Here is a 23,135-nt window from a genome sequence, read left to right on the forward strand (position 1 = left end):
GCTTTGCATTGACCGTTCCAAGGCGGTGACCCCAGCTTTATTCATATTTTGTGTTTATGTTGGTTTGTATTGTGCTGTTTTGTAAATAAAGGACCAACTAATTGTTTATAATGAGAATTCAATACTGCTCCAGCAGCTGGATTTTCACTTCTTTATATTGTATCTGAATTTTTTAACACACATTTTAAAAAGTATTTTTAAGTGTCCGAAACTTAGAGTAATTATTGTATATCTATGTAAACGAATTGTATAATTGTGCTGTATCGAATTCATTTCAAGTGATGTTGTTTCATCAGGGTTTTTTTATGGTGCAATCATAATGTGTTAAGATTCATAGTGTTCAAGATTTAAGATTCTGATAAAATTGATAATTGGTAGTTAGAAAAATGTATTTACATGTATAGACTTCAAGCAATTGTCTGTCAGATTGCATCTGTTATTTTTATATTTCTGTAGGTGCTGAGTGCTCTAAAGGGTACTCCAACTCTACTGACATGTGCTACACAGGTGAGTTATCTCAAGTAATTGGATCATTTGTCTGCCCAGGATATGGGTATTATTATATTGTTCATATTCGCAACTTGAATGCAGAACAAATATTGGAATAATCATAATAAGGAAATATCAATGAAGAATAGTATTAACAATATGCATCTTATGTCCGACTCCATATTCAATTTTACAAAGTGTTGATAATAACTATGCATTGTTTAAATAGACTTTCAGAAATTCATGTTTTATTGAGCCACATCTCAGATAAGTCTGTTCAGTCCGCACACGAAAATCCAGTCTATCTGTAAAGTGTCGACCCTGATTATCCTGTCCAGATTGCACATTCTTATCTATTACAGCCATCAACACACATGCATTAAGCCCAGTTTTTCCAGAGAAAGTCAACTACATGTAGCTTTGTCTGATTTGCTGTATTTTGCTGTTCTGTAGGAGCTGGCATGTATTCTGCAGATGCCAACACAAATTGTAAGTATTTTCAGGAAGAAGGATGTTTTTATATTTGGATCGTGCTCTGTGAAAAAGAGTCTAATGCATATGCGTAAAGTGTCACCCCAGATTAGCATGTGCAGTCCGCACAGGCTAATTAGGGACAACACTTTCCGCTTTTATGATATTTTCCATATAAAGAAAGTCTCTCCGTAGCAAAAATCAAGTTAAGGCGGAAAGTGTCGTCCCTGATTAGCCTTTGCAAACTGGACAGGCTAATCTGTGACGAAACTTTACTCATGTGCATCAAACCCTCTCTTCACAGAGCACAGCTCTTTTATTTGTGTAATTCCCAATAATCCACACTATTTTGGTCCTGTAATGTTGGTAAGTAGGAGCACATATGCTTCCTGGGATGGCTGGTTGACCCATATGATGTAAACATAATGGAATTATTATGCCACTAACTGCCCACTTGAATCAGGTAGGGGGGAAAATGCTGTAAAAATAAATTCATGATCGATTCCTACAAACAGATTTGTGGCAGATATGGTAATTTAATCCATGATGGTCTGATTTCTAGTTTTAGTGCTCAACCAAATGAGCTAATGGGCCTAAAATGCACACTGGCAAATCAATGACCTTTTATACTGTGTTCTGCAGTTTTCAATTCATTACTTTTATATGTGCGTTCTTCAGTTTTTATTTCATTAATTTTATACGTGCGTTCTTCAGTTTTTATTTCATTACTTTTATACATGGGTTCTGTAGTATTCAATTCATTACTTTTATACGTGTGTTCTGCAGTTTTCAATTCATTATCATTGACACTGTATGACATCTTTTATTTTGTATTTAACTTTTAAATTTGATAATTTTAATATTTTATATTATTTTTTTAATATGATAATATACAATGCACTCAATATACACCAGTATCAAACACTGCACCATTATCACATCACATAATTCCAGCACTATGACATTTTATTTTATGCTTTCCGGTGGTTTATAGAGAAATATCAGTGAATTAAAACTGATAATATACTGTTTCAATGAAAATTAACAGTGAAAGTTATCAATAATTTTCACTGTTTTACTGTGAAATGACATTGTGTTTTAATGTAATGATGTCATTTTTTTAGTGTAATTCTCCAGTTAAAATACAAAAATAATAATTTGTAAGCATTTAGTAAAAAGAAAAATGTGTTGGATTTGTTTGAATATCAATTTTAATTCTCTTGTGATCATAGCAAAACAAACATTATCTTTGATAATTTGTGAATTAAAATAAATATTCCACCAAATCCAACAAATATCCTCTATATATTGTCACTGACCCAAGTGTGTTTGCTGTCTATATATTGTCACTGACCCAAGTGTGTTTACTGTCTATATATTGTCACTGACCCAAGTGTGTTTACTGTCTAGTGGTTCAGGACCTGGAGAAGTGCCCCAGGACCAGTCTCTCTGGTTACGTGATCACCCTGCAGTACCTGATGATCTGCAAACTGGTCCTTGTCACACTGCTCTTTGCCATGTTCTCGTAAGTCTAGTCTACTGCAGAGCATCGTAGGGAAAAAGATATATGGTGTATTGATTATGCACTTCATGAGGTTGGACAAATGTCGTACAGCTCATGAAAATGTGGGCACGTTTTCTATATTTTTTGAGACACAATTTAATAAAAACTAATTCTTTTCAAGTAAAAATGTTACTTTTTTGTGCATGTTACAAATCAGACAAAGAATTAAGCTCTTGTATGATCATACGCAAGCCAACTTTTTAGCTTCGATTAAATGAAGTGTTTCTTGTTTTACAGTTGATGTCTACTTAGGATTTATTGATAGATTGTAATTAATTGTTGTATTATATTTTAATTCCTTTTCAAAAAATGATAATAATAATGGAAATAATGTTGTATTTTATGTATTTTAATGTCTTTATTTTGAATGTTTATATTGCAAGCAGAGTTCAGAAGAGTTTCAACTGTGACTTTTCAGACTGACAATAGCCAAGGTGGACATAGTGGCCAGTGACATCTGGAAGTTCCAGCGGTACGCTCTCATTGCAGACTTCATAGAACGCTTTAGTCTGCCTCCACCTTTCACTTTCCTCAGCATGCTGGTCCTGATTGCCAAGAAACTTGTCAAATACTGCAGGAAAAAATGTCGCCACTGTTGCGTGAGAAAGGTAGAACATGGCCTTTGTAGAGTTGTTTTGATTTTCTTGATTTAGAACATTTTTCTCTCATCAAAACTGATATATGAGCTTTCTTCTGAGAAAACTGGGATAAATGCATGTGCGTTCTGTGTCTTCCCAGATTAGCCTGTGCGGACAGGTTAATCTGGGACGACACTTTCGCTTTTATTGTACTTTCCATTTAAAGAAAGTCTCTTCATAGCAAAAATCCAGTTTAGGCGGAAAGTGTTGTCCCTGATTAGCCTGTGCAGTCTCCCTGATTAGCCTGTGCAGTCCCCCTGATTAGCCTGTGCAGTCTCCCTGATTAGCCTGTGCTGACTGCTCAGGCTAATCTGGGACACTTTACACATGCATTAAGCCCAGTTTTCACAAAATAAGGCTCATATATTTTTAGCCCAAGTTGTTGTCAATGAAAAGTCGCAGTGGTGACATGCAAGTAGATGATAAGTTGTTCTGGAAGAAGGTTGCCAGGGAGTATAAGGCTACAGAGGAAGCAAAACTGGAAAAAGATTCCATCAGGACAAAACAGGGAGATATGTGAGTACAGGGACTAGAAAACATTCCTCTTTACAAAACAGCCAGTGTGGTCACATTTCATTCGCACCTTGTAACTTGGAAGAAAAGTAAATTATCATTAGACAATGCTGCATGTAAACATGTCTCCCAGCCTTAAGTTCAATGTCACACTTAGGGTCAAAGGTTGAATTGGCCATAAGACAGCTTGGACATTTAGTCATAGCTATTACTTTGCCATTTTTGAAGTGATTTTAAAATAATGTTGCACAAATGAAAACCATGATAAGCCAATGTATGATTTATAAAAACCAGTCTCCCTACCTCAAAAACCAGTCTCCCTACCTCAAAAACCAGTCTCCCTACCTCAAAGGTCAAGGTCCAACTTAGACGTTAAAGGTTAAATTTGAAATCGATTGTAGAATGTAGGGGCATATTTGTCCTATGGACATGTGTCAACAAAATATGAAATCACAGTTGAATTATCTTGTTTAAAAAAAAACAAATAATATGAGGTCCTTTATTTGATGGCATTTGAGTTACAATTTAACACAACCCAAAAGTACTGAACTAACAGAATTAGTGTTATCACATTGGAAAGGTCTTGGTAAGGCATTGGGGTTTAAAGTTATTTTTTGGATGAAATGAACAAAGATATTTTTAAGGATAAGAATTTGTTTTCTTAAAATCATGACCTATTTTTAGGTTCCCTCTTCATAATGAAATCAAAATCTGATAACCCACTAATTTACATAAAATCTATTGACACATTTCTAGTTCAGTAAGATATCATTTGTTAACAACTCTCAAGTCATGAATACGCATGTTGTTTGCATATTTCAGCCTGATTGGCCTGCAAGAGGATCTGATGTCCTACAGGAAGAGCATGAAGCGGCTCAATGACCGCATCATGGAGCTGGAGAGGATGGTCTCCACCAGCCATGTCTGCCTGGAGGACATAGCTCACAAGCTGGAGAAGTCAGGTACTGAGTATACCGGGGGTATAGGGGGTATGAGAGAGGTCTCCACCAGCCCTGTATGCCTGGAGGACATAGCTCACAAGCTGGAGAAGTCAGGTACTGAATATACCTGGGGTATAGGGGGTATGAGAGAGGTCTCCACCAGCCATGTCTGCCTGGAGGACATAGCTCACAAGCTGGAGAAGTCAGGTACTGAATATACCTGGGGTATAGGGGGTATGAGAGAGGTCTCCACCAGCCATGTCTGCTTGGAGGACATAGCTCACAAGCTGGAGAAGTCAGGTACTGAGTATACCTGGGGAAAGGGAGTATGAGAGAGGTCTCCACCAGCCATGTCTGCCTGGAGGACATAGCTCACAAGCTGGAGAAGTCAGGTACTGAGTATACCTGGGGTATAGGGGGTATGAGAGAGGTCTCCACCAGCCGTGTCTGCCTGGAGGACATAGCTCACAAGCTGGCGAAGTCAGGACAGGTACTGAATATACCTGGGGTATAGGGGGTATGAGAGAGGTCTCCACCAGCCATGTCTGCCTGGAAGACATAGCTCACAAGCTGGAGAAGTCAGGTACTGAATATACCTGGGTTATAGGGGGTATGAGAGAGGTCTCCACCAGCCATGTCTGCCTGGAAGACATAGCTCACAAGCTGGAGAAGTCAGGTACTGAATATACCTGGGGTATAGGGGGTATGAGAGAGGTCTTCACCAGCCGTGTCTGCCTGGAGGACATAGCTCACAAGCTGGAGAAGTCAGGTTCTGAGTATACCTGGGGTAAAGGGGGTATGAGAGAGGTCTCCACCAGCTGTGTCTGCCTGGAGGACATAGCTCACAAGCTGGAGAAGTCAGGTTCTGAGTATACCTGGGGTATAGGGGGTATGAGAGAGGTCTCCACCAGCTGTGTCTGCCTGGAGGACATAGCTCACAAGCTGGAGAAGTCAGGTACTGAGTATACCTGGGATATAGGGGTTATGAGAGAGGTCTCCACCAGCCGTGTCTTCCTGGAGGACATAGCTCACAAGCTGGAGAAGTCAGGTACTGAGTATACCTGGGTTATAGGGGGTATGAGAGAGGTCTCCACCAGCCCTGTATGCCTGGACGACATAGCACACAAGCTAGAGAAGTCAGGTACTGAATATACCTGGAGTATAGAGGACATGAGAGGTGTGTAGAAGTGACGTAAGGACAAAATCTAAGGGAGATTTATTCAAATTGCTATTGGGAAACAATTTACTTGTGGATAGTTGTCGAGTAGGCATTGATCAAACATGGATTCATATTATATTTAAGAAATATTCGACGGGTAACCGTTGGTTATTGCGGTAATAACCAACGGTATGTCGTTCTGATGCTTATTATCAAACCACTCGGGCTACGCCCTTGTGTCTTAAATTAAATGTAACTTTCTAAGGGACTACACATTTGTGAAGGTATGTATCTTAGTGGTAAAGAGTTAGACACGTTGAAAAAATAATATTAGACATACAGAGATTGATCTATGTTTTCTGCTTCTTTTAGTCAGTATCAGTATCTTATGGAGGGCAGTAATCAATTAAATTCATTGCACTTTTTTACTTCAATTTTTTTTTAATCTTCAAATTCTAGCCTGTGTATTACAGAAGTGCAGGGCATCACACACGTGAAGGACAGGTTCATCCATGTGGTGGCGCGTCAGTCACCTTACCCTTCCACTTGTATTGCTCGCTTCCCAGTCTTCGATAAATATTTACACTGGGAGGTAAGTGAACACGAGTACCAGTACATTTTTTCTGTTTGTCAACCATCATATGACAATGTTCTTCGTGAATCACCAGTCTCCGTATTGCAAAGGTCAATGTGTTTGCTGATCAGTTTACAACATAAATTATTTTGATAAAATGCTTTTCAAGTATGGCGGGGTTCTGGGAGCCGTTTCATGAACGATTTTCAACTAGTTGTAAATTACAATAGTATATAAATTGAAAATATTGATGAAGCGGCCCTAGTACAGCACCACTTTTACAACCCATGTCAGTAGTTAAAATTTATAGTGTAAGATCAGATCTTTTCTTTTTTTTTCATAACATTTTATTTCTGAAAACATACATTTTACAGTCATACAAACTATCATAGATGTTTGAGAATGTAATCTCTAACAATTGTAACTGAACAAAGTGGTTTCAGAATATTATGGTGTGGAGAAAAGAAAGGAGGAGGCGGTCTAGATTCAGTTGAGTCTATTAAAAGTTTTATATTAAGAAGAGATTGGCGTGTTCATACGGCTGTATTTTCTTAGAATAAGCTCCATCGTTGACTAAACAATTCATATATGTGTGTTTTTGTGTGATATTGTTTCCTATATTTTTAGTCTATGGGTTAAGTAGCTCATATATTGTGGGCATTTAGGGGCGGTGCTTTCGCATTTACATTTAAAGATAAAGTATTTGGCTAAAAGAATGATACAATTCATTGCATTATTTTTTTGTACCTGTGTGCACTTAAGATTACAAAGGGAAATAATTTCAAAGGTAAGGTGCGTGTTATGTTCCAAACCAAATGTGTTTTGTATCATGAGTGTTATTTCCGACCAGAAATGTTGAATTTCATTGCACTCCCAAAACATGTGTTTTAGAGAATCGGAACTTGCCGAACAGAAATCGCACATGTAAGATCAGATCTTATATGGTTTAATATTGATAATCTACATTTTCTAAGACAATTCAGAGTAACAAATCAGCTGGAAAATAAACTGCAATTCTACCAAGGTAGTCATGCAGAATCATCTTATACTTTTTATTTTATTTGCTTTATTGCAGACTGCATACAGTGTCTACGACCCAAAGACCTACACTTTGGAAAAATCCAAGTTTCCAGATCATGAAAGAGATTTTGTGGATGAAGATATGATAGAGTATGTACTTGAATTCATTGTGATGTGAGGTTAAACATATATTTATGTCAATTTTGTTAATTGCTTTGCATGTAAGTAATTATTTTTAAACTCTCATGAGCACTTAGTATTCTTGAAAGGCTAATTGGATACGGTCCATCGTCCTTCAGTCAGTCTGTGCACATATTTGTGTGTCCGTGGGTAAACAATTTATTTTACGACCTCATGTAAACCTCTGTAGAATTTAAGGAATCTTTACTGTACAAATGTAATGTTCCTTGGGTTGTTGTCTACATAATGGAGTCATGGGGCCCAAAAAGGGGTTTAACAAATAAAATCAGGGCTTAAACCTTAGGGCTAAGGGGTTCAATATTTGGTATGTAGCATCGTATTGAAGTCCTCTACAAAAGAAAATTCATATAGTGCCCCTGGGGTCAAAACTGGTCTCATCATTGGAATCACCATTTTTTAATTCACTTTTATATGGAATACCTAAAAAAATATTTTTTGTTGGAAGCCACACAGCCCAATGCTTTTATATCTGGTATGTTCCATCATTTAGAGGTCCTCTACAAAATGTGTTAAATTATTCACCAGCGTATCAAAATTGGCCCGGACTGGGGGTCACCAGTTTTACATAGACTTTTATTGAGAAAGCCATTTGAAATTTTCTTATTTGAAACAAATCAAGGCTTTCATGTTTGTTGTGTAGCATCATGTATAGGTTATCTACAAATTTTGTTAAAATTTTGCCCATGGGGTGAAAACTTGCCTTGCCCCCAGCATCACCTGTGAGAAAACCATAAAAAACTTAAAGAATTGTCTGGTTTTTAGCAGGAAAACAATGGGCTTTCATCATAGGAATGTAGCATCATCTAGAGGTCCTCTACAAAGTGTGTTCAAATCCTGTTTGAATTCAGACCACAGCCAGGAGGTCACATTTATACTTTGAACATATAGCAAAATAAATTTTGAATTCTCTGAAACAAAAAAAAGTCCTGCTGCTTTGATATTTAGTTTGTAACCGCATATAGTGGTAAAAATAGGCCATGCCCAAGAATAACATAATTTATATAGACTTATATAAACCCATTCGAAAGACGTCAGACCTCAGACATTTCTGATTAAACCATCTTAGCACTCTAGTCTCTAGAAGTCACAATTTTAACCCCACCTTCGTGGGTCGGTCTGTCTGTCAGTCTGTCTGGCGAAATTAGGGTCACAAGGTCAAAGGTCAAGTTCACTGTCACAATAAGTGTGAAAATCGTTTCCGCTCAATCACTTTTCAACTTACCATTTGTCTCACATGTGCATTGGCATTGAACAGTAGATGACCTTTAGTTAATATAATATATAATATTCTCAATGTATTTACGACAGCGATGATTTAATAGAAGTGCATAATTCTGTGTCAACTAAAAACTTATTTAAGTGGCTTATTTAAGTCACACTAATATGATAAGATTAACTCTAATGGTCAGTTTTGTTGCAAAAACTCCTTTTTCTAGGACCTGTTGGGCCGAGGCACATTTGTGTCCGAACGCGGAGCTCTTGTTAATCCAATCTTCATGAAACTTGGTCAAAACATTTGTTTTAATGATATCTAGGCCGAGTTCAAAAATATTCCTGCCTATTGAAAAACATTGCCACTCAGAGGGCCAGGCATTTTTCATTTTATGACTATAGTAAACCCTTGTTAATTCTTTAGAAGTCATATTTATGATCCAATCTTTATAAAACTTGGTCAGAACATTTGTTCTAATGCTAGCTTGGCTGATTGTTAAAATACTTCAAAGTGCAGAGAGTCGTTCAGTTCTCTGAAGTCTCAAGTGAGCGACCGTTGCCTTCTGGCCCTCTTGTTTTTGTTTATACACTTGGATAAAGAGAGATTCCATAATGAAGAAATTGCATATTGTGGTTTTCATATTTACAATGAGTATGGATTATCAGCAAAAGTATTGTGATAAAAAACAACAACAAATAAGATATGTTTGAGTTTTGACATTAATTATTTTGATAAAATATCAAATATCATATATGAGCTTTATTTTGCAAAAAATGGCCTTAACACGTGTGCATAAAGTGTCATCCCTGATAAGTTTGTGCACACTTTGCACAGGCTAACCAGGGACGACACTTTTTACTTTTATTGAATTCTTCCTCTGAAGGAGGTCTCTTCTAAACAAATATCCAGCTTAGGCGGAAAGTGCTGTCCTTGATTAGACTGTGTAGAGTGCTGTCCTTGATTAGACTGTGTAGAGTGCTGTCCTTGATTAGACTGTGTAGAGTGCTGTCCTTGATTAGACTGTGTAGAGTGCTGTCCTTGATTAGACTGTGTAGAGTGCTGTCCTTGATTAGACTGTGTAGAGTGCTGTCCTTGATTAGACTGTGTAGAGTGCTGTCCTTGATTAGACTGTGTAGAGTGCTGTCCTTGATTAGACTGTGTAGAGTGCTGTCCTTGATTAGACTGTGTAGAGTGCTGTCCTTGATTAGACTGTGGTAGAGTGCTGTCCTTGATTAGACTGTGTATGAAGTGCTGTCCTTGATTAGACTGTGTAGAAGTGCTGTCCTTGATTAGACTGTGTAGAGTGCTGTCCTTGATTAGACTGTGTAGAGTGAAGTGCTGTCCTTGATTAGACTGTGTAGAGTGCTGTCCTTGATTAGACTGTGTAGAGTGAAGTGCAGTCCTTGATTAGACTGTGTAGAGTGAAGTGCTGTCCTTGATTAGACTGTGTAGAGTGTAGTGCTGTCCTTGATTAGACTGTGTAGAGTGCTGTCCTTGATTAGACTGTGCAGAGTGAACTGCTGTCCTTGATTAGACTGTGGAGAGTGAAGTGCTGTCCTTGATTAGACTGTGTAGAGTGCTGTCCTTGATTAGACTGTGTAGAGTGCTGTCCTTGATTAGTCTGTGTAGAGTGAAGTGCTGTCCTTGATTAGACTGTGTAGAGTGAAGTGCTGTCCTTGATTAGACTGTGCAGAGTGAAGTGCTGTCCTTGATTAGTCTGTGTAGAGTGCAGTGCTGTCCTTGATTAGACTGTGCAGAGTGAAGTGCTGTCCTTGATTAGTCTGTGTAGAGTGAAGTGCTGTCCTTGATTAGACTGTGCAGAGTGAAGTGCTGTCCTTGATTAGACTGTGTAGAGTGAAGTGCTGTCCTTGATTAGACTGTGTAGAGTGAAGTGCTGTCCTTGATTAGACTGTGTAGAGTGCTGTCCTTGATTAGTCTGTGTAGAGTGAACTGCTGTCCTTGATTAGACTGTGCAGAGTGAAGTGCTGTCCTTGATTAGACTGTGTAGAGTGAAGTGCTGTCCTTGATTAGACTGTGTAGAGTGAAGTGCTGTCCTTGATTAGACTGTGTAGAGTGTAGTGCTGTCCTTGATTAGACTGTGTAGAGTGCTGTCCTTGATTAGACTGTGCAGAGTGAACTGCTGTCCTTGATTAGACTGTGGAGAGTGAAGTGCTGTCCTTGATTAGACTGTGTAGAGTGCTGTCCTTGATTAGACTGTGTAGAGTGCTGTCCTTGATTAGTCTGTGTAGAGTGAAGTGCTGTCCTTGATTAGACTGTGTAGAGTGAAGTGCTGTCCTTGATTAGACTGTGCAGAGTGAAGTGCTGTCCTTGATTAGTCTGTGTAGAGTGCAGTGCTGTCCTTGATTAGACTGTGCAGAGTGAAGTGCTGTCCTTGATTAGTCTGTGTAGAGTGAAGTGCTGTCCTTGATTAGACTGTGCAGAGTGAAGTGCTGTCCTTGATTAGACTGTGTAGAGTGAAGTGCTGTCCTTGATTAGACTGTGTAGAGTGAAGTGCTGTCCTTGATTAGACTGTGTAGAGTGCTGTCCTTGATTAGTCTGTGTAGAGTGAACTGCTGTCCTTGATTAGACTGTGCAGAGTGAAGTGCTGTCCTTGATTAGACTGTGTAGAGTGAAGTGCTGTCCTTGATTAGACTGTGTAGAGTGAAGTGCTGTCCTTGATTAGACTGTGTAGAGTGCTGTCCTTGATTAGACTGTGTAGAGTGCTGTCCTTGATTAGTCTGTGTAGAGTGAAGTGCTGTCCTTGATTAGACTGTGCAGAGTGAAGTGCTGTCCTTGATTAGACTGTGTAGAGTGAAGTGCTGTCCTTGATTAGACTGTGTAGAGTGAAGTGCTGTCCTTAATAAGACTGTGTAGAGTGAAGTGCTGTCCTTGATTAGACTGTGCAGAGTGCTGTCCTTGATTAGACTGTGTAGAGTGCTGTCCTTGATTAGACTGTGTAGAGTGCTGTCCTTGATTAGACTGTGCAGAGTGAAGTGCTGTCCTTGATTAGACTGTGTAGAGTGAAGTGCTGTCCTTGATTAGACTGCAGAGTGAAGTGCTGTCCTTGATTAGACTGTGCAGAGTGAAGTGCTGTCCTTGATTAAACTGTGTAGAGTGAAGTGCTGTCCTTGATTAGACTGTGTAGAGTGAAGTGCTGTCCTTGATTAGACTGTGTAGAGTGCTGTCCTTGATTAGACTGTGTAGAGTGCTGTCCTTGATTAGACTGTGTAGAGTGAAGTGCTGTCCTTGATTAGACTGTGTAGAGTGCTGTCCTTGATTAGACTGTGTAGAGTGCTGTCCTTGATTAGACTGTGTAGAGTGAAGTGCTGTCCTTGATTAGACTGTGTAGAGTGCTGTCCTTGATTAGACTGTGTAGAGTGAAGTGCAGTCCTTGATTAGACTGTGTAGAGTGAAGTGCTGTCCTTGATTAGACTGTGTAGAGTGTAGTGCTGTCCTTGATTAGACTGTGTAGAGTGCTGTCCTTGATTAGACTGTGCAGAGTGAACTGCTGTCCTTGATTAGACTGTGGAGAGTGAAGTGCTGTCCTTGATTAGACTGTGTAGAGTGCTGTCCTTGATTAGTCTGTGTAGAGTGAAGTGCTGTCCTTGATTAGACTGTGTAGAGTGAAGTGCTGTCCTTGATTAGACTGTGCAGAGTGAAGTGCTGTCCTTGATTAGTCTGTGTAGAGTGCAGTGCTGTCCTTGATTAGACTGTGCAGAGTGAAGTGCTGTCCTTGATTAGTCTGTGTAGAGTGAAGTGCTGTCCTTGATTAGACTGTGCAGAGTGAAGTGCTGTCCTTGATTAGACTGTGTAGAGTGAAGTGCTGTCCTTGATTAGACTGTGTAGAGTGAAGTGCTGTCCTTGATTAGACTGTGTAGAGTGCTGTCCTTGATTAGTCTGTGTAGAGTGAACTGCTGTCCTTGATTAGACTGTGCAGAGTGAAGTGCTGTCCTTGATTAGACTGTGTAGAGTGAAGTGCTGTCCTTGATTAGACTGTGTAGAGTGAAGTGCTGTCCTTGATTAGACTGTGTAGAGTGTAGTGCTGTCCTTGATTAGACTGTGTAGAGTGCTGTCCTTGATTAGACTGTGCAGAGTGAACTGCTGTCCTTGATTAGACTGTGGAGAGTGAAGTGCTGTCCTTGATTAGACTGTGTAGAGTGCTGTCCTTGATTAGACTGTGTAGAGTGCTGTCCTTGATTAGTCTGTGTAGAGTGAAGTGCTGTCCTTGATTAGACTGTGTAGAGTGAAGTGCTGTCCTTGATTAGACTGTGCAGAGTGAAGTGCTGTCCTTGATTAGTCTGTGTAGAGTGCAGTGCTGTCCTTGATTAGACTGTGCAGAGTGAAGTGCTGTCCTTGATTAGTCTGTGTAGAGTGAAGTGCTGTCCTTGATTAGACTGTGCAGAGTGAAGTGCTGTCCTTGATTAGACTGTGTAGAGTGAAGTGCTGTCCTTGATTAGACTGTGTAGAGTGAAGTGCTGTCCTTGATTAGACTGTGTAGAGTGCTGTCCTTGATTAGTCTGTGTAGAGTGAACTGCTGTCCTTGATTAGACTGTGCAGAGTGAAGTGCTGTCCTTGATTAGACTGTGTAGAGTGAAGTGCTGTCCTTGATTAGACTGTGCAGAGTGAAGTGCTGTCCTTGATTAGACTGTGTAGAGTGCTGTCCTTGATTAGACTGTGTAGAGTGCTGTCCTTGATTAGTCTGTGTAGAGTGAAGTGCTGTCCTTGATTAGACTGTGCAGAGTGAAGTGCTGTCCTTGATTAGACTGTGTAGAGTGAAGTGCTGTCCTTGATTAGACTGTGTAGAGTGAAGTGCTGTCCTTAATAAGACTGTGTAGAGTGAAGTGCTGTCCTTGATTAGACTGTGCAGAGTGCTGTCCTTGATTAGACTGTGTAGAGTGCTGTCCTTGATTAGACTGTGTAGAGTGCTGTCCTTGATTAGACTGTGCAGAGTGAAGTGCTGTCCTTGATTAGACTGTGTAGAGTGAAGTGCTGTCCTTGATTAGACTGCAGAGTGAAGTGCTGTCCTTGATTAGACTGTGCAGAGTGAAGTGCTGTCCTTGATTAAACTGTGTAGAGTGAAGTGCTGTCCTTGATTAGACTGTGTAGAGTGAAGTGCTGTCCTTGATTAGACTGTGTAGAGTGCTGTCCTTGATAAGTCTGTGTAGAGTGAAGTGCTGTCCTTGATTAGACTGTGTAGAGTGAAGTGCTGTCCTTGATTAGACTGTGTAGAGTGCTGTCCTTGATTAGACTGTGCAGAGTAAAGTGCTGTCCTTGATTAGACTGTGTAGAGTGAAGTGCTGTCCTTGATTAGACTGTGCAGAGTGAAGTGCTGTCCTTGATTAGACTGTGCAGAGTGAAGTGCTGTCCTTGATTAGACTGTGTAGCGTGAAGTGCTGTCCTTGATTAGACTGTGTAGAGTGCTGTCCTTGATAAGACTGTGTAGAGTGCTGTCCTTGATTAGACTGTGTAGAGTGAAGTGCTGTCTTTGATTAGACTGTGTAGAGTGCTGTCCTTGATTAGACTGTGAAGAGTGCAGTGCTGTCCTTGATAAGACTGTGTAGACTGAAGTGCTGTCCTTGATTAGACTGTAGAGTGAAGTGCTGTCCTTGATGAGACTGTGCAGAGTGAAGTGCTGTCCTTGATTAGACTGTGTAGAGTGAAATGCTGTCCTTGAATAGACTGTGTAGAGTGATATCCTTGATAAAACTGTGTAGAGTGCAGTGCTGTTCTTGATTAGACTGTGTAGAGTGAAGTGCTGTCCTTTATTAGACTTTGTATAGTGAAGTGCTGTCCTTGATTAGACTGTGTAGAGTGAAGTGCTGTCCTTAATTAGACTGTGTAGAGTGAAATGCTGTCCTTGATTAGACTGTGTAGAGTGATGTCCTTGATAAGACTGTGTAGAGTGAAGTGCTGTCCTTGATTAGACTGTGTAGAGTGATGTCCCTGATAAGACTGTGCAGAGTGAAGTGCTGTCCTTGATTAGACTGTGTAGAGTGATGTCCCTGATAAGACTGTGTAGAGTGCAGTGCTGTCCTTGATTAGACTGTGTAGAGTGAAGTGCTGTCCTTGATTAGACTGTGCAGAGTGAAGTGCTGTCCTTGATAAGACTGTGTAGAGTGAAGTGCTGTCCTTGATTAGACTGTGTAGACTGAAGTGCTGTCCTTGATTAGACTGTGTAGAGTGCAGTGCTGTCCTTGATAAAACTGTGTAGACTGAAGTGCTGTCCTTGATTAGACTGTGCAGAGTGAAGTTCTGTCCTTGATTAGACTGTGTAGAGTGAAGTGCTGTCCTTGATTAGACTGTGTAGAGTGCTGTCCTTGATTAGACTGTGTAGAGTGAAGTGCTGTCCTTGATTAGACTGTGTAGAGTGAAGTGCTGTCCTTGATTAGACTGTGTAGAGTGAAGTGCTGTCCTTGATTAGACTGTGTAGAGTGAAGTGCTGTCCTTGATTAGACTGTGTAGAGTGAAGTGCTGTCCTTGATTAGACTGTGTAGAGTGAAGTGCTGTCCTTGATTAGACTGTGTAGAGTGCTGTCCTTGATAAGACTGTGTAGAGTGCAGTGCTGTCCTTGATTAGACTGTGTAGAGTGCTGTCCTTGATTAGACTGTGTAGAGTGAAGTGCTGTCTTTGATTAGACTGTGCAGAGTGAAGTGCTGTCCTTGATTAGACTGTGTAGAGTGAAGTGCTGTCCTTGACTGTGCAGAGTGAAGTGGTGTCCTTGATTAGTCTGTGTAGAGTAGAGTGCTGTCCTTGATTAGACTGTGTAGAGTGATGTCCTTGATAAGACTGTGCAGAGTGAAGTGCTGTCCTTGATTAGACTGTGTAGAGTGAAGTGCTGTCCTTGATTAGACTGTGAAGAGTGCAGTGCTGTCCTTGATTAGACTGTAGAGTGAAGTGCTGTCCTTGATTAGACTGTGTAGAGTGAAGTGCTGTCCTTGATTAGACTATATAGAGTGAAGTGCTGTCCTTGATTAGACTGTGTAGAGTGCTGTCCCTGATTAGACTGTGCAGAGTGAAGTGCTGTCCTTGATTAGACTGTGTAGAGTGCTGTCCTTGATTAGACTGTGTAGAGTGAAGTGCTGTCCTTGATTAGACTGTGTAGACTGAAGTCCTGTCCTTGATTAGACTGTGCAGAGTGATGTCCTTGATTAGACTCTGTAGAGTGAAGTTCTGTCCTTGATTAGACTGTGTAGAGTGAAGTGCTGTCCTTGATTAGACTGTGTAGAGTGAAGTGCTGTCCTTGATTAGACTGTGTAGAGTGAAGTGCTGTCCTTGATTAGTCTGTGTAGAGTAGAGTGCTGTCCTTGATTAGACTGTGTAGAGTGCTGTCCTTGATTAGACTGTGCAGAGTGAAGTGCTGTCCTTGATTAGACTGTGCAGAGTGAAGTGCTGTCCTTGATTAGACTTTGCAAAGTGAAGTGCTGTCCTTGATTAGACTGTGTAGAGTGAAGTGCTGTCCTTGATTAGACTGTGTAGAGTGAAGTGCTGTCCTTGATTAGTCTGTGTAGAGTGCTGTCCTTGATTAAACTGTGTAGAGTGAAGTGCTGTCCTTGATTAGACTGTGTAGAGTGAAGTGCTGTCCTTGATTAGACTGTGTAGAGTGAAGTGCTGTCCTTGATTAGACTGTGTAGAGTGAAGTGCTGTCCTTGATTAGACTGTGTAGAGTTCTGTCCTTGATTAGACTGTGTAGAGTGAAGTGCTGTCCTTGATTAGACTGTGTAGAGTGATGTCCCTGATAAGACTGTGTAGAGTGAAGTGCTGTCCTTGATTAGACTGTGTAGAGTGAAGTGTTGTCCTTGATTAGACTGTGTAGAGTGAAGTGCTGTCCTTGATTAGACTGTGTAGAGTGCTGTCCTTGATTAGACTGTGTAGAGTGCTGTCCTTGATTAGACTGTGTAGAGTGCTGTCCTTGATTAGACTGTGTAGAGTGCTGTCCTTGATTAGACTGTGTAGAGTGAAGTGCTGTCCTTGATTAGACTGTGTAGAGTGAAGTGCTGTCCTTGATTAGACTGTGTAGAGTGAAGTGCTGTCCTTGATTAGACTGTGCAGAGTGAAGTGCTGTCTTTGATTAGACTGTGCAGAGTGAAGTGCTGTCCTTGATTAGACTGTGTAGAGTGAAGTGCTGTCCTTGATTAGACTGTGTAGAGTGAAGTGCTGTCCTTGATTAGACTGTAGAGTGCTGTCCTTGATTAGACTGTGCAGAGTGAAGTGCTGTCCTTGATTAGACTGTGCAGAGTGAAGTGCTGTCCTTGATTAGACTGTGCAGAGTGCTGTCCTTGATTAGACTGTGTAGAGTGCTGTCCTTGATTAGACTGTGTAGAGTGCTGTCCTTGATTAGACTGTGTAGAGTGCTGTCCTTGATTAGACTGTGTAGAGTGCTCATGCTTGAAGCCCAGAATGAGCCTAATATTTCTTTAACTTGTTTAGGATCAAAAAGAAGGTAGAAGGCGGGTTAGAGGATGGAGCGCAGATGACCCCTGTTGCTGACTTTGGTCCCAAATGGAACACAGTGGTGACGTATATGGAGAGGGATCAACGGAGGGAGATAGACCGCAGGTCCTGGATCACCATGGACAACAAGCCCTTGAGATATGTACTTGACAGTCTCAGTCTGCCTCAGTATGTGAAACACCCACTCTGCATTGGACTTTGTTATGGGAAAACTTAGCTTAATGAATGTGTGTAAAGTGTTGTCCCAGATTAGCCTGTGAAATCTTGTGCAGTCTAATCAGGGAGGACACGTCTGCATGTATGGTATTTTTTTGTTCAAAAGAAGATTCTTCGTAGATAAAATCCTATTAAGGTGGCAAGTTTCATCCCAGATTAGCCTTCATAATGCACAGGCTTATCTGGGATGGCACTTCAGACATATGCATTAAGCCCCATTTTCCCTGAACAAGGCTCATTACATATAATGTAAGATACTCAAACAACGTTTGTTTGGATTGTTTTTTGTGCATGCAAATTAGGCATCAGAAGTTTAGTGTTATGTTATATCTCTGTTATAAATATTGAAAAAGTGTAGAATTACAGATTTCAAGTATATATTTTTAAACACAGCACAATTTAAATCTCACAATTAATAAAGTAGAATTTCATTGTTATTGTAAAATCAGTCTTTTAGTTGCTGTTAATATACTTAAGTACCATCTAGTAGTTTTTATTAGCTCATCTATTTTTTGAAAAAAAATTATGAGCTATTGTCATCACCTTGGCGTCGGCGTCGGCGTTGGCGTTGGCGTTGGCGTTGGCGTCGGCGTCCGGTTAAGTTTTGCGTTTAGGTCCACTTTTCTCAGAAAGTATCAATGATATTGCATTCAAACTTGGTACACTTACTTACTATCATGAGGGGACTAGGCAGGCAAAGTTAGATAACTCTGGCGTGCATTTTGACAGAATTATGTGCCCTTTTTATACTTAAAAAATTGCAAATTTTGGTTAAGTTTTGCGTTTAGTTCCACTTTTCTCAGTAAGTATCAATGCTATTGCATTCAAACTTGGTACACTTACTTACTATCATGAGGGGACTGGGCAGGCAAAGTTAGATAACTCTGGCATGCATTTTGACAGAATTATGTGCCCTTTTTATACTTAGAAAATTGACAATTTTGGTTAAGTTTTGTGTTTAGGTCCATTTTATTCCTTAAAGGGATCTTTTCACGCTTTGGTAAATTGAAAAAATTGAAAAAAGTTGTTTCAGATTCGCAAATTTTCGTTTTAGTTATGATATTTGTGAGGAAACAGTAATACTGAACATTTACCATGGTCTAATAAAGCCAGTATATGCATCTTTTGACGATTTTAAAACCTAAAAATTATAAAGCGTTGCAACGCGAAACGATTGAATAATTTGGAGAGTTCTGTTTTTGTCGTTAAATTTTGTGAAACTACGAAGATTGCTTATATAAGGTATAAAATACGACAGGTATGTGTACTTGGCGGAATAGCTCAGTAGGCTAAAGCGTTTTTACTTCAGGACTCTGGCAGGACTCCAGGGGTCACTGGTTCGAAACCTGCTCCGGGCAATGTTCTTTTCCTTTTTTTAATTTTATTCTTGATTTTTTACTGGAGCTTTTACGATCCAATGTTTACATTTATCAATATAAAGCATTTAATGAATAAGTTAAAAAATGCCAAAATCTGTGAAAAGGCCCCTTTAAGCATCAAAGCTATTGCTTTCATACTTGCAACACTTACTAACTATCATAAGGGGACTGTGCAGGCAAAGTAATGTAACTCTGACTGGCATTTTGACAGAATTATGTGCCCTTTTTATACTTAGAAAATTGAAAATTTGATTAAGTTTTGTGTTTAGGTCCACTTTATTCCTACAGTATCAAAGCTATTGCTTTCATACTTGCAAGATTTATGAACTATCATAAGGGGACGGTGCAGGCAAAGTTATGTAACTCTGACTGGCATTTGGACGGAATTATGGGCCCTTTATACTTAGAAAATTGAAAATTTGGTTAAGATTTATGTTTTGGTCACTTTACCCCTAAAGTATCATAGATATTGCTTTCATACTTGGAACACTCACAAACTATCATAAGGGTACAGTAAAAGGACAAGTTGCATAACTCTGGTTGTCATTGTTACGGAATTATGGCCCTTTTTTGACTTAGTAACTTTTAATATATGGTTAAATTTTGTGTTTCGATCCACTCGAAGTATCAAGGCTATTGCTTTCAAACTTCAAATACTTACATGCTATCATGAGGTTACTGTACCTGGCAACTTGAATTTTACTTTGACCTTTGAATGACCTTGACTCTCAAGGTCAAATTATTAAATTTTGCTAAAATTGCCATAACTTCTTTATTTATGATTAGATTTGATTGATACTTTGATGAAACTACTCTTACCTGACATACCACAATAGACTTCACCCAAACCATCCCCCGTGCCCTCCCCCCCCCTCCCCCCCCTCCCCCCCCCCCTAATTTTTTTTTTTTTTTTTTTTTTTTTTATAAGATCATCTCACAAATGACCACCACACCCTCACACTATACCCCCACCCCACCCCCCCCCACCCCCCCCCCCAAATTTTTTTTTTGATTTTTTTTTTTTTTTTTTTTTTTTTTTTAAGATCATCTCACAAATTATCACCACACCCTCACACTATACCCCCCCCCCCCCCCGATTTTTTTATTTTTTTTTTTTTTTTTCGCTTTTTTGGAAGATAATGTAATAAATGTCCACAACCCCACACTATACACCCCTCTTCACTCCACTCCTCCCTCCTTTGTGATTGAAAATGAGAGTCCCTTCACCTTTAAAAAGAAAATAGATGAGCGGTCTGCACCCGCAAGGCGGTGCTCTTGTTTCAATATGTATTTACTATATGATTTCTTAGCAAATCCCAACGCTGCCTCTCCTAAAATGATTAAGATAATTTAAATCATATAATGTACCAATTTCAATTCTACTATGTTATTTAAAACATTAGTAATATTAAAAATATTTACAATTGCTGTACTGCACGTAGAACAAGGTATCTATTTGTAAAGTGTCTTCCCAGATTAGTCAGTGTTGTCTGCACAGACCTAATCATGACAGACACTTTCCGCTTTAATATCTACCTATGACGACTGTATGTTTGCATAGGAACCCGATGGGTCGTACAGGGCTGCGAGGCAAGGGGATCCTGTGGCGCTGGGGTCCAAACCACATGATCAAGGCAGTGGTGACACGCTGGCGCAGGAAGTGTGGCCCGAACCCTGGCACAGAGTACCTGTGTGTGGAGGGCAAGCGTGTACTGGAGTTCATCACTGTGCACAAAGACAGCTTCACTGACACCAGCTTCACACTGCCAGGGGTACAGGCCTAATGCATGTGCATGAAGTTTCTCTCTTAACTGGATTTTCTCTAAGAAGACATCCTTGAAACAAACAATACCGTGAAAGTGGAAAGTGTCGTCCCTGATAAGCTTGTGCAAACTGCTCATACTCAAATGCATAAAGGCCAGTTTTCCCAGATAGAGGCTCATAGTTTTGATTTCCATTTGCACAATACATAATACAGGTCTTTAAATACCAACATGAAAGATAATTTAAACTGGATGATTTGGGGTAACAGGAACGAGTCTTTCATGTGTATTTTAACATTCCTTATGTGTCACTGTCTATGATTGAAATGTTCCCCATTTATTGTAGAGCAGTTGTTAGTGTTATTCTAATTCATTTGGGTTATTTAATTATTACTGTCTATTTGTTTTCAGGAAATCTTACACGGACTGAGTAATCTGTACAGCATCCTGTGCCACGCTTTCATGACCCAGGTGTTCAATGTGGAGGAGAGTGTATCACGATATGACAAATTTGATCAGAGAGATATGATCCAGGTAGGGGTTTAATGTTGATGATTGTGTGTCACAAAATGACATGTTTGATCAGAGAGATATGATCTAGGCATTGGCTGGGCTGGTACAGTCTTAATGCACAGGACAATTATAACCACAGATTGAGTTTCATTTTTAACCGACAATTATCATCAAATCTGCTGCCCTTACTATGATTACTGCATACTACAATTTTCTGATTGATATATAATTTGTTTAAAAAAAATCCAATTTTAATTTGATATTTTACGAAAGTTAAATGAACTAATCTTTTCCAATGTAAATGACATATACAATTGAGCCTTGATTGAGCATTTTTTCAATTAATTCTTTAGTTCATTGTCTCATGATTGCGTCTCCAGTTCTTCTCCCAGTTTGCGTGTGCCCTGGCTGATGGCTCTACTGGCCCTGTATCTCCCCAGGACATGCCGGTGCTTGCCCAGGTGCCATCGCCTTCCCACAGGGCCGACCACAACTCACATACCAACCTGCGGAGCGAGGTTGATTCTAAGGGATTCTGGTACTGGACTTTGTTTTCTTACGCTCCTACTAATTCTTCATTGAGGAAAAAACTAAATTTGCCCTTGCCTTTCTGTCTTTTGCATTTGTGTGTAGCAAGCAACTACAAAATCATTGCTCATTTAGTGGTAAAACAATCACGTTATTAATGTGGTACAATCACATTAATAGAATGTGAACTATTGCATCTTTTGTACCTTTTTATGCTCCCCGAAAATTTTCGGGGAGCATATTGTTGCCAGTTTGAAGTTCCTTCCTTACTTCCTTCCTTCTGTCACACTTTTGTTACAGTTTCTCATAGCGCCTTCAATATTTTACCGATCTCTTACATATTTGGCATGTAGGTACCTTGCATGAACCTCTACCTTTTCATGAGGTTTGAGGTCACTGGGGTCAAGGTCAAGATCACCAAGGTTAATAATAGATTTTTTCGTCACACTTTTGTTACAGTTTCTCATAGCACCTTCAATATTTGTCTGATCTCTTACATATTTGGCATGTAGGTACCTTGCATGAACCTCTACCTTTTGATGAGGTTTGAGGTCACTGGGGTCAAGGTCACCGAGGCTAATAATAGATTTTTCTGTCACAATTTTCTTACAGTTTCTCATAGCACCTTCAATATTTTTTCCGATCTCTTACATATTTGGCTCGTTGGTACCTTGCATGGACCTCTACCTTTTCATGAGGTTTGAGGTCACTGTGGTCAAGGTCACCGAGGCTAATAATGTATATTTCAGTCACAATTTTGTTTCAGTTTCTCATAGCACCTTCAATATTTTTCCGTTCTCTTACATATTTGGCATGTAGGTACCTTGCATGGACCTCTACATTTCGATGAGGTTTGAGGTCACTGGGGTCAATGTCACTGAGGCTTAAAATAGATTTTTCCGTCACAATTTTGTTACAGTTTCTCGTATAGCGCCTTCAATATTTTAACAATCTCTTACATATTTGGCATGTAGGTACCTTGCATGGATCTCTACCTTTTGATGAGGTTTGAGGTCACTGGGGTCAAGGTCACCAAGGCTAATAATAGTTTTTTAAGGTGGTTATTAACACATAGATTGACAAAGCGCATCATCGTGGTGCATCCATCAGTATCACTAATATTCTTGTTTAGCTTGAATTGCATATTGCTGCAAAAGTATTTATTTTACAGTGGTAAAACCGTCCAATCATATTGTAACAACCCAGTGCATAGTTCATTATTTTAATGTCATAAATACTGACCTGTTATCGTATGCTTATACTTTCCAAGGGGAAATAACTCATCCGGAATTTTAACTGGGAATCCGCCACCTCAATACCGTAATACAGGCCAGGTTAAACATAGTGCAATGCAACCTAGCCAAAAATCGGTAACCAACCCTCAATATTCTTTCCGGATCAACCAGGTGTATACGTGTCTTTTACGGCTCTGAATTAAAATATTGTTTTTCACTTGGTTGATTGGGGTTTTGAATAGATAAATTGTGTTATTTATCTTTTTA

At 39.7% G+C, this 23,135-nt stretch overlaps 1 protein-coding gene across 5 annotated transcripts in view; it reads left to right on the forward strand.

Annotated features, from left to right (window-relative positions):
• LOC127881423 (transient receptor potential cation channel subfamily M member-like 2) overlaps positions 1 to 23,135 on the forward strand; it is a 74,047-nt gene that overhangs the window by 39,087 nt on the left and 11,825 nt on the right. Inside the window, exons 23-37 of one of the 5 annotated variants that reach the window (XM_052429298.1) lie at positions 457 to 507; positions 943 to 978; positions 2,371 to 2,485; positions 2,943 to 3,132; positions 3,536 to 3,678; positions 4,498 to 4,637; positions 4,731 to 4,861; positions 4,954 to 5,008; positions 5,107 to 5,199; positions 6,249 to 6,367; positions 7,425 to 7,519; positions 17,211 to 17,402; positions 20,391 to 20,601; positions 21,004 to 21,126; positions 21,486 to 21,643. In XM_052429298.1, the coding sequence (XP_052285258.1) occupies positions 457 to 507; positions 943 to 978; positions 2,371 to 2,485; positions 2,943 to 3,132; positions 3,536 to 3,678; positions 4,498 to 4,637; positions 4,731 to 4,861; positions 4,954 to 5,008; positions 5,107 to 5,199; positions 6,249 to 6,367; positions 7,425 to 7,519; positions 17,211 to 17,402; positions 20,391 to 20,601; positions 21,004 to 21,126; positions 21,486 to 21,643 (1,852 nt within the window). Of the gene's footprint in view, positions 1 to 456; positions 508 to 942; positions 979 to 2,370; positions 2,486 to 2,942; positions 3,133 to 3,535; positions 3,679 to 4,497; positions 4,638 to 4,730; positions 4,862 to 4,953; positions 5,009 to 5,106; positions 5,200 to 5,609; positions 5,665 to 6,248; positions 6,368 to 7,424; positions 7,520 to 17,210; positions 17,403 to 20,390; positions 20,602 to 21,003; positions 21,127 to 21,485; positions 21,644 to 23,135 lie in introns of all 5 variants that reach the window. The other 4 variants (XM_052429299.1, XM_052429300.1, XM_052429302.1 and 1 more) reach the window with 4 other exon arrangements.

This window comes from Dreissena polymorpha, chromosome 5 (assembly GCF_020536995.1).
Source record: "Dreissena polymorpha isolate Duluth1 chromosome 5, UMN_Dpol_1.0, whole genome shotgun sequence".
Taxonomy (NCBI): domain Eukaryota; kingdom Metazoa; phylum Mollusca; class Bivalvia; order Myida; family Dreissenidae; genus Dreissena; species Dreissena polymorpha.